An 11,431-nucleotide genomic window follows, 5' to 3' on the forward strand; every position below is an offset into this window, starting at 1 on the left:
TAACAAATTTATTAGAGCATAAGCTTTCGTGGACTACAGCCCACTTCTTCGGATGCATATAGAAATCCATTCTATATGCATCCGAAGAAGTGGGCTGTAGTCCACGAAAGCTTATGCTCTAATAAATTTGTTAGTCTCTAAGGTGCCACAAGTACTCCTATACTCTGGCAGTGGATTTCACAGATACTTGCTGACCGTGGAGGAATGGTGAGATCCAGGAATAAATGGGCTCCATTCCAGGCCCTGGAGGGGAATGGGCTGTAGTGGACAGACCTTCTGTCCCAGTACCTCTGTTTCTGTTCCCCTTTGCTCCTATCCGCCCCTAATCCCAGCTCCTTCCCTGTCCCCCTCTGCTCTGATCCACAACACCCAGTCCCGACTCCTGCCCTCCTTCCCCCTCTGCTCTTATCCATCATGCCCAATCTTGCCCGCCTTCCTTCTCCTTCTCTACTCCTATCCAGCCCTCTGGCTCCTGCCCACCTCCCGCTCTACTCCTATCCAATCCAGTACAGTCAGGCCATTTCTCCTTCTCACTGCCTGGGCACCACTTTGGGAAGCATTGTGAGCCTAGGAGAGGCAGTCTCCCTGCTCTCAGTTCTGGTGCCTGGGGCCACTGTGGCTGCAGGAATGCAGGAGTGGCTGTTGCCGGGAAAGACCAGCTCAGACCCTGAAGCCCTGGGATGAAACATGCTCAGTGCAGGCAGAATCTTTGAAGAATTTAGTGGTCATGTGCAAATTGAGATGTTTCAAAGGCTTTTTACATGGTGAAAATGTGGTTATTTTTTCCCACAGGAGCAACTAATGACAGATTTCTGGCACCATCTCACACATCACCTCTAAATCTGACCCCATGAAGTTAGGGTGACCAGATCGCAAGAGTGAAATATCAGGACACATTGGGCGAGCGGGAGGGAGGGGACGACAATGACAGACACAGGTGCACAGAGCCATGAGAGGGGGCCCTAGAAAGCTGCGAAAGGGGGCCCTAGGAAGCTGCAAGAGGGGTTGTATGGCCCCTGCTGCAGCCCGCACCACAAGCCACAGGGCAAGGACACCTATTGAATTCAATGAGAATTTTGCATGTGAATTGATGTACCTAGTTCTGAGATTATAAAGCCATAAGGGATCCGGTGATCACCTGGTCTCACCGCCTGTATAGCACAGACATAGAACTTTCCCAAAATAATTCCTAGAGGATAGCTTTTAGAAAAAGCTTTTAGAAAAACACCATGACCCTTAGTATATTGTTAATCGTTAATTACTCTCACCATTGAAAAGGTATGCCTTCTATCCAGTCTGAATTTGTCTAACTGCAACTTCCAACCATTGGCTCATGCTCTACCTTTCTCTGCTAGACTGAAGTGCCCATTATTAACTATTTGTTCCCCATGTAGATACTTACAGTCTATAACCAAGTCACTTAACCTTCTTTTTGTTAAGCTAAATAGATTGAGGTCCTTGAGTCGATCACTATAAGGCATGTTTTATAATCCTTTAATCAGTCTTGTGACTCTTCTCTGAACACTCTCCAATTTATCAATATCCTTCTTAAATTGTGCACACCAGAACTGGACACAGTATTCCACCAGTGGTTGCACCAGTGCCAAATACAGAGATAAAATAACCTCTCTACTCCTGCTTGACATTCCCCTATTTAGGCATTTGGTCACCCTATTTCTGTATGCATTTCCCCAGGTTTTTTTGTAAAAATCAAAACTGAACTGCCCCAGAAATTCTGTCATGTGGAATCATCGTGAAACTCACATGGCTCCAACCCTGTCGATGAACCTTTAGATCCACTGCACAGATTTCTGCCACTTGAGCTAATGGAGTAAGTGATGGCAGAGGCAGTAGGTTGTCATCCTATATGTGATAGATCAGCTCTATAGGGGGATAAGACACTTTTTTTGCCACTGGGTTTCACAGATATCTGCTGACAGAAGAGGAACTGTGAAACTCAGGAATCCTGGGTCTATTCCAGGCTCCTGAATGGAGTGGTCTTTGGTAGTCAAAGACGCTTCTTCCCCGTCCCCTCCAGTCTATGTCTATCCTATTGCTGTCTAACCTGCCCCAGCTCCTCATCTGATTTCAACTGCCCCCCACTACTGCTCTGGATTCCTTATCCCAGTTTCCTGGTCCTGTCTCACTCGCCTCTCTCCCCGCCCCCATCCCTCAGATGGGATGTTCGTTCCAGACTGGCAAAATTATAAGGCTTCCCAACATTTCAACACTTCCAATTCTAAATTTTCGGTTGCTTAACTATAGGCTAGCTCTGCCTACAACAAAGCATATTCAGAACCTCTAATTAAAGGGATTATAAGTGTAGCAACCTCCATCATAGCTAGTCACCAAAGACTGAACCCAAGCCATCCAGACTTAAAAGCATGAGCATCTACTACTTGAGTTCAAGATATAACTCCCTTAGCTGGTAGCTATACAGTTATCCTCTAAAAATCCACCAGAGGAGGGCACAAAACACATGTTGGACAGTGAATTACAAAAGTAGAAAATATTATTATTTGACCTGCAATACTTTTCACAATGAACGTCAGCGGGGGATAAACTGGGAGTTTAAGAATATTTGGAAAACAATTTTAGAATAACATTCAGTGTTGTGGTTTAAAAGAAAAAAAACCTGTTAAAACTCATAACTTAGCAGCATTCAGTGTTTGAAAAAAAAAAACTTCTAGGAGCTATGGGATACAAGTTAAGAATGTTGAAACCGGAAGATGTTATGCTTAGTTACCACTTGGGCAAGGTGGCGTGCTATGTAATACTTGCAAGATTTCACTGTAATGTTTTACAATATATAGCAGCGCAATGCTGATTCCATTGATATTGTTGAGCAGGGTCTGGAGGAGATGAGACAGAGGGGAATAGGACTGGAATGGGGGGAAGTCGAGGGGGTGGGACAGCAGGGGCAGCGATGGGGGTGGGATGATGGGAGAGGCTGAAGAAGAGATTTGGGGTAGGGCAAGGCTGAGGGCAGTGGGTTGGGAGGGAGCAGGGGGACTGTGGGGGAGGCTGTTGGAACAGGGGCAGGGACTGAGGGCAGTGGGTTCGGGGTGGAAGGTACAGGGAGGACTGCGGGGGAGGCTGAGGGAACAGGGTCAGGGTGGGAGCTGAAGGCAGTGGGTCGGGTCTACACTGGCACCTCTCAGCATTGCTGTGCCGGGCGGCAGACCTGCACCAGCACTACCCTGGCGATGGAAGAGTCCTCAGTGGAAATGCAGACTTCATGACACAGACCCTCCTCATCACTTCAAACCTGATGCTGCTCTGGTCAGTCGCTAGGCTCTTGTCACTTTCAAACCCATGCAGGGTATCTGTCTCTTTTTCAGTTCTCGGGTTAAGAAATGCGTCTGCATTTTGTGAGGCATTCACTTTCCTACTTGACAAACTGTCTGCCTGACACATTGCTCCCAGGGCATTCATCTTTATTCATTATTGGCAGGTCCATCAGATTAACGAGCAACACAGGGGGAAGCAACACAATGGTGTCAAGGATTTTTAATTTTTCAAACCACTTTGGCCTCAACAGGGATAACAGCAAATCTGGACAGAGCAGATGGGAGTCAGTATGGGTTTGCGTATGTATTTATTTATTTATTTTAAGTGAAAATGTTTGGATCTGAGCAAAGGCTGCAAACTTCTCTCTGGACATCTCTGCTGAGCTTGGGCCCCAAGGGCTAATGATAGCCTGGAATCCGGGACAGATTTCCACATGCAGGGTGAGATCATCGGGGGCGGGGGGGGGGCGGAATACCTGCCCTCCCTGAGTTACAAATCAGCCTGGAGCATCTGCCAGGGCTCCCGCTGTCAGCCCTGCAGGGGTAGGGCTCCATTTAGGGAGGGTAGCGGGAGGGGCACCTGCACCCTGAGTTACATGTCAGCCCAAGCGCCACCTGCCCCAAGCCTGCCAGCATGCAGCCAGTCACTCCTCTACCCACACTAGCCCCACCCACACTAACTGCCCACAGCCCCCCAGAGTTTCATGGTCCGGTCAAAAGCCTCTGGCAGTTTGGATTTGGCCCATGGTCCACCTATTGTCTACTTCCTAGTCACTCTGGCTCCTTCCTAGGGTAGGGTCGGGTCGAGGGGAGGAGGGCGGGGGCAGGGGCACTCTCTGCCTGGCACCTGCTGCACGCTGCCGGAGTCTACAAGCCCTGCCCGGCTGCAGTATACAGGGGAGCGAGACCTCCTCGCTGCCTCTCTGTGTGCCTGGGGCAGGGGCAGGGCTGCGCTCTGCCGGCTGGGTGGCGGGCCCCGTGGGCTGGCGCCGCTGCACCGGGAGCTCAGCTGCGCGCTGTCCCAGGGCCCAGGGAGGAAAGGTGAGTGGTGCCGGCAGCACCGGCTTGCTGTGGTCCCCCTCATATAGGGTGACCAGACGTCCCGACCAATGTAAGGTCAGGACGTGGGACAAGTCCCCTAAAATCGGGACTGTCCCGATAATATCGGGACATCTGGTCACCCTACATGAACTTGACTGAAAATCTATTGCATCAGCAGCAAACCTAGGAAAAAACCATCACCAGTGACCAGCTATTGAGCTAAGTACCAACACCTTTTGGTAAACAGCAGTATGAGGTTTAACACCAACCTGTTAGCTGAAAAGCAGCGTGAATTCATGGTGAGTCTAATGAGGAAGAGGCGGTGTTGTCTGAGTTCTGAGGTAGGGTGTCAGTGTGAGAAAAGGAGAGGAGAAACTCCCATGACGTGCTGGTTGAAGCGTAAAACAGTTTTGCATTTGACCACAAAGAGTCATGCTGCTGCTACTGCACACACAATATCTAACAACTACAAAGGCCAGCAGAAGTGTTTTGCATGTGCCTCTCCCCATGTCCTATACTGATCAGATTGCAGATCCTCTCTGATAATTGGGTTTCATGATCCCTTCTTTACTAGAATGATCAATTTAAAATAGGCCTTTTTTATTTAGTCCTATATAGGGCCCAGTCTCGAAATCTCTACTTATTTAATGGGGTGAGAACTCCAGGACTGGGCTCTTAGTGAATAAAAAAATCCAAAAGATAAAATCATTACCATAGGCTTTGGTAATATATTTCTTCTTGGTTTCCCAATAGCTGTAAATATGACACTTCGTGCCATTGTGTAGATTACTGACCTCTTTATTCTTTTGGGATATTTAGCTGGGGAGAAAGTGTAAGAGAGATTCTCATTCCTCATGCCTCAAGGCATAAACTAATCACCTGAGCAGGTCAGGAAGCAAACTCAAAGGTATAAAGGGTGCATGAATCAAAGTATGTAAAAAGAAGAGCAAATTACAAATGGTGACATTTCTCAACCAAATGGCAGCAGCTTTCTGTTCCGTGTAAAGTTCAGTCTTACCTATATGACAGAATGTAACCAATTGTTCTGTCACTTAATCTGATAAGAAAACAGCCAACATCTTTGTCTTTAAGCAGCTCTTCACTCTGCCTGTAGAAAGAGAGTGAATTACAATGAATTTCAAGTTTCAGAGTGGTAGCCGTGTTACTCTGTATCCGCAAAAACAACGAGGAGTTCTTGTGGCACCTTAGAGACTAACAAATTTATTTGGGCATAAGCTTTCATGAGCTAAAACCCACTTCATCAGCTGAATGGAGTGAAAAATACAGTAAGCAGAATATATATTATAGCACATGAAAAGATGGGAGTTGCCTTACCAAGGGGGGGATGTCAGTGCTAACGAGCCAATTCAATTAAGGTGGAAGTAGCCTGCTATGGGGTATCCACATGGTCCCACAGTATGCCAACATTTTTATGGCTGACTTATAACAACGCTTCCTCAGCTCTTGTTACCCTAGCGCCCCTATTCTATTTGCACTACATTGATGACATCTTCATCATCTGGACACATGGGAAGGAGGCCCTTGAGGAATTCCACTAGGATTTCAACAATTTACACCCCACCATCAACCTTAGCTTGGACCAGTCCACACAAGAGATCCACTTCCTGGACATTACAGTGCAAATAAGCGATGGTCACATAAACACCACCCTATACTGGAAACCTACTGACTGCTATACTTACCTACATGCCTCCAGCTTTCATCCAGACCACATCACACGATCCATTGTCTACAGCCAAGCTCTAAGATACAACTGCATTTGCTCCAATCCCTCAGACAGAGACAAACACCTACAGGATATTTATCAAGCATTCTTAAAACTACAGTACCCACCTGGTGAAGTGAAGAAACAGATTTACAGAACCAGAAGGGTACCCAGAAGTCACCTACTATAAGACAGGCCCAAAAAAGAAAGTAACACTAGCCATCACCTACAGTCCGCAACTAAAACCTCTGCAGCGCATCATCAAGGATCTACAACCTATCCTGAAGGATGATCCCTCACTTTCACAGACCTTGGGAGACAGGCCAGTCCTCGCTTACAGACAGCCCCCCCATACTGAACCAAATACTCACCAGCAACTACACACCACACAACAAAAACACTGACCCAGGAACCAATCCCTGCAACAAATCCTGTTGCCAGCTCTGTCTGCATATCTATTCAAGGGACACCATCATAGGACCTAATCACATCAGCCACACCATCAAGGGCTCATTCACCTGCACATCTACTAATATGATATACGCCATCATGTGCCAGCAATGCCCCTCTGCCATGTACATTGGCCAAATTGGACAGTCTCCACGCAAAAGAATAAATGGACACAAATCAGACATCAAGAATTGTAACATTCAAAAACCCATAGGGGAACACTTCAATCTCCCTGAACACTTCACTCCACTCAATAACAGACTTGAAAGTGGCAATTCTTCAACAAAAAAACTTCAAAAACAGACTTCAACAAGAAACTGCAGAACTGGAATTAATTTGTAAACTGGACATCATCAAATTAGGCCTGAATAAAGACTGGGAGTGGATGGGGCACTACAAAAATTAATTTTCCCTCTGCTGATACTCACACCTTCTTGTCAACTGTTGAGAATAGGCCACTTCCACCTTAATTGAATTGGTTCGTTAGCACTGACCCCCCACTTGGTAAGGCAACTCCCATCTTCTCATGTGCTATAATATATATTCTGCTTGCTGTATTTTTCACTCCATGCATTTGATGAAGTGGGGTTTAGTCCACAGAAGCTTATGCCCAAATAAATTTGTTAGTCTCTAACGTGCCACATTGTTGGGTTTTTTTAAATGAATTTCAAGTTAGTATCCAGGTCTATCAAGGTAGTACACTAAAATTCCTAATGACTCCTATGGACACAAAATGCCCTGTATTGCCATACTAAATACACTTCAACAAGTCAATGGACATTACAGTTATTTCCAGATGGAAAAGCACTTCTCATACCACCACCACCAAACAAAAACATTCATTTTTAAAGTTTCTGGTCAGAAAAATTAAGATGGATTAAAATTATGTGAATTATCATAGATCGTCATAATCAATTTCTAAAACTGACACCTGGATGACTAAAGAATGTACAATGCATTACAAGCTGATGCAAAACTGCATTCAGGCATTCTCACCTCTCCAGAACACATGTCAAACACCAACATGTAGGTGATGAAACAGTGACATCGTTTAAAACCTGCTTTCTCTGCATATGAATGCCATCCTGTTAAACACTTCTCACTAGAAGAGCAATGACTTTAAAGTAAGCAGAGGTTGGTGGGTTGTTGGTTTTTTGCAAAGTAAGCTGAAACCTAGTCTGAAATATGAGAGGATTTGTGAAGACAGAGGCACTTGACAAGCATATTTATTTAATCTACTTTATGCTATACTGTAAGGTATAGACTGTCTTACTTTCTTGTAATGAATCCATAGAACCACTCAGGTAAAATACCATTCTGTAATATAAGAGGAACCTGCGTCTCCATAAACCACTTCAATGCTAGTTCTTTTAGCATCTCAAAGGACTGGTTTTCGGTTGCTGGGTTAGTTTCCCTTCCTAAGAGTAATTGCTGCTGTTTATTCTCCATGCTGTCTTGAGGTTGAATCTGATGCATTTGAAGGGAGAAAAAAGAGAGCAATGCTACTTGTAAACCTCCACTGCTGTCTTTATTATGGGGAATATGAGATCTCATTTGCTTATTGTACTCTTCCCTGTGGCTCATTAATCAGATAATAACATATGCTCAATGCTGTCATTGTTATCTGGCTGTCATCTGGTGCTTTTCTCTTGTGCTTTAAGGCAAAATCTTCCTCTCTGATCCATATGATAGAATTTGATCCCAATATTCAATATTTCTCTGTATACTGGAACAAAACTGGTATCAGTGCAAGCTTTGAGTATGTAACAGGGAGCAGCAAATTATTATTTGTATTGCAGTAGCACCAATCTAGATATACCACAGGTCTGACGTGAAAAATTTTCCCTTACACTTTTACAAAAAAGTGTTTTTGTCTTTTGAGTGGATTAAGTAAGCCTTGTTAAATATTGGAACTTCTAAACCATAGTCACTGAGGAACCTACTTTATTACAATTTTAGCCATATTGTAAAGGAATGTAAACATCTAAACAGCTCCAAACAATTTTTTAAAAATCTTTTATGTAATATGTTAGTAAAGAAGATCTAGCAGAAAGCATGATCCAGATTAACATAGATATTAACTCTGTTAGATGGAGACCTATATAATTACACATAGATATACTGATGGGTTTAAAAACAGCAATAAGAAAAAAAATACACAGGAAACCAGTCCACACTGGTTGAATGCTGCAAGAATGCTAGTTTAAATTCTAAACATTTCTACCACGTGCGTATATTATCTCTTTATTATTTGCTCTTTACAAATATATTTTTGTTTCACAAATGTGTGGGGAGTTGCTGTTCCTTACACAAATACCCATATTCATTACATTGTATCTACTCACCTCTTTTATAAAAGTGGGTTGGTGTATAGATTTGGGCAGTCAATTATTTTTTGTCAAGCTCCAGATTTCTCGGTCAAGGTCTGGATTCCAGAGAAACATTTTTAACACCACAAGTGCCCCTTTTTAATGAACACATATGATGCTGTGTAAAATACCCAGGGCCTATTGCAGAGGTAGACAATAGGTGGACCGTGGCCCAAATCCAAACTGTCAGAGGCTTTTGACCGGACCATGAAACTCTGGGGGGCTGTGGGCAGTTAGTGTGGGTGGGGCTAGTGCGGGTAGAGGAGTGACTGGCTGCATGCTGGCAGGCTTGGGGCAGGTGGCGCCTGGGCTGACATGTAACTCAGGGTGCAGGTGCCCCTCCCGCTACTCTCCCTAAATGGAGCTCTACCCCTGCAGGGCTGACAGCGGGAGCCCTGGCAGATGCTCCAGGCTGATTTGTAACTCAGGGAGGGCAGGTATTCCCCCACCATCTCTAAATAGAGCCCCGGCAGGTATGCCGGGGGCACTGGAGCTTGGGGCTTCATTCCCACAGGAGGCGCCGTGCTCCAGGCTTCAGCCGAAGCTCCCAGCTGAAGCCCCAACCTCCAGCACACCTGAGAAGGGCTGAAGCCCCAAACCCTAGCATTCCAGGCGAAGCTGAAGCCTGGAGTCCCAGCACAAGTCCCAGCGGGGCTGAAGCCCTGAGTTCTGCTAGGCCTCCTGCGGGGCTGAAGCCCCGGGTTCTGGCATGCCCTGCAGTCCACTGAAAAGCCATCACAAGACATGAAGGATGCCAACATCATAATGCTGTACAAAAACAAAGGAGATTAGAGTGACTGCAACAAATACAGAGGAATTTCTCTCCTTAATGTTGTGGGCACGGCATTTGCACAGGTAATTCTCAAAAGACTGAAAGTTCTGGCTGACTATGAATATTCAGAGAGTCAGTGCTACTTCCGTGCCAATAGATCACTTATCAAGATGGTCTTCAAACTAAGGCAATTGCAAGAAAAGTGTCAAGAACAAGGAAAATTTCTCTGTATGGCCTTCATAGATCTCAAAGGCTTTTGACCTGGTCAGCAGAAAGGGACTTTTCCAGTTGCTAGAGAGAACTGGCTGCCCCTCAAAGTCCTCCTCAGTCTGATTCAATCCTTCCATGATGGCATAAAGGCTACAATCCAGTAAGATGGTGATCAATCTGACCGCTCTAAAATCTGCAGCGGTGTCAAACAGGGATGTGTTTTGGCACCAGCACTCTTTGTGTATTCTTCTTTCTGCTGCTTCATCACACTTTCTCATTTAGCACTGAAGTTGTACATTTACGTGCAAGATCAGATGGAAAACTCGTCAACATTGCATGTCTAAGAGCAAAAAGTAAAGTCAAACACTTGCTGTTAAGAGAACTTCTTTTTGCTCACAGCACAGTGCTTGTCAGAGCAGCTCCAGAAACTTTGCAATAGCTTTGTGATAGTTGTTGATGAATTTGGGCTAATCATCAGTCTAAAGAAGACAACAATCATGGCACAAGATGTATCGTCTGCACCAGAAGTTTCAGTAGCACAACTTCTGCTATCTACGATCAACTGTATTGCATACCTTATCTCTAGATGACTAGAATAATTCTCACATTGGAAAGGAAGCTAACATATGAATTTAAGAACTGCCATGCTGGGTCAGACCAAAGGTCCATCTAGCCCAGTAGCCTGTCTTCTGACAGTGGCCAATGCCTGGTGTTCCAGAGGGATGAACAGAACAAGTAATCATCAAGGGATCCATCCCCCATCGTCCACTCCTAGCATCTGGCAAACAGAGGCTAGGGACACCCTCCCACCCATCCTGGCTAATAGCTACCACATTCAGCCAAGCATGTATGGGATAACAGGAAACTGACACTGAATCCCAAGATACAGGTCTACCACATGTGTATTGTGAGCATGCTACTGTATAGTGGCAAGACCTGGACCACTTACAGCAGGTAGGAGAGAAGGCTAAACATCTTCCATACCCTTGGTCTTCATCATTTTAAATATCAAGTGGGAAACCAAAGTTCCTGACATCAAAGTATCTGAGAAGAAAAGATGCCAAGTCTAATCACTCTTCTCAAACACGTCTCTGTAGGCTTGGTCACCTGCACCAGATGGACAATGGATGCATTCCAAAGGATCTCCTGTATGGAGAACTAGCGGATGCTCCAAGGCCGCTGTGCCAACCAAGGCTCAATGTCCTTGACATTTGGAAGAGGAATTTTAAAACTTTAAAGCTGGTACTGCAAGCTTGGAAGATGCAGCTAGCAACAGGCTACACTGCAGGGCTGCGCTGCACCAGGGTGTCAAAGAGGCTGAAGAGAGGTGGTTGAGAGAGAGGAGAGTGAAGAGGAAAGTGCAGCAGGCCTCAAGCACCAATAGTGTGCTGGCTTCATTCTCCGGCCCTGCTCTTTACAACAGCACTATCTGTGGCAATGACCGTCATTCAAGAATTGGATATTTTTATCCACTCACGATGCTGCAGCATGACATGCAGTAATAGAACTGCTTTGGTGCTTACACCATCATCTTTCAAGACAGACATTTGCCTGTGAGGTACACATAATTTAT

General features: G+C 45.2%; 1 protein-coding gene across 1 annotated transcript in view; it reads right to left on the minus strand.

The window, feature by feature from the left end:
• Nucleotides 1-8,046, minus strand: part of SH2D7 (SH2 domain containing 7) — a 21,209-nt gene extending 13,163 nt beyond the window's left edge. The window contains exons 1-2 of the mRNA XM_034783018.1: nucleotides 7,781-8,046; nucleotides 5,350-5,439 (exon numbers count right to left, since the gene is read on the minus strand). Coding sequence (XP_034638909.1) covers nucleotides 5,350-5,439; nucleotides 7,781-7,983 — 293 coding nt within the window. The 5' untranslated portion in view covers nucleotides 7,984-8,046. The remainder of the gene's footprint in view (nucleotides 1-5,349; nucleotides 5,440-7,780) is intronic.
• Nucleotides 8,047-11,431: the final 3,385 nt, after the last annotated feature.

The sequence above is a fragment of the Trachemys scripta genome, chromosome 10 (genome assembly GCF_013100865.1).
Source record: "Trachemys scripta elegans isolate TJP31775 chromosome 10, CAS_Tse_1.0, whole genome shotgun sequence".
NCBI lineage: Eukaryota > Metazoa > Chordata > Testudines > Emydidae > Trachemys > Trachemys scripta.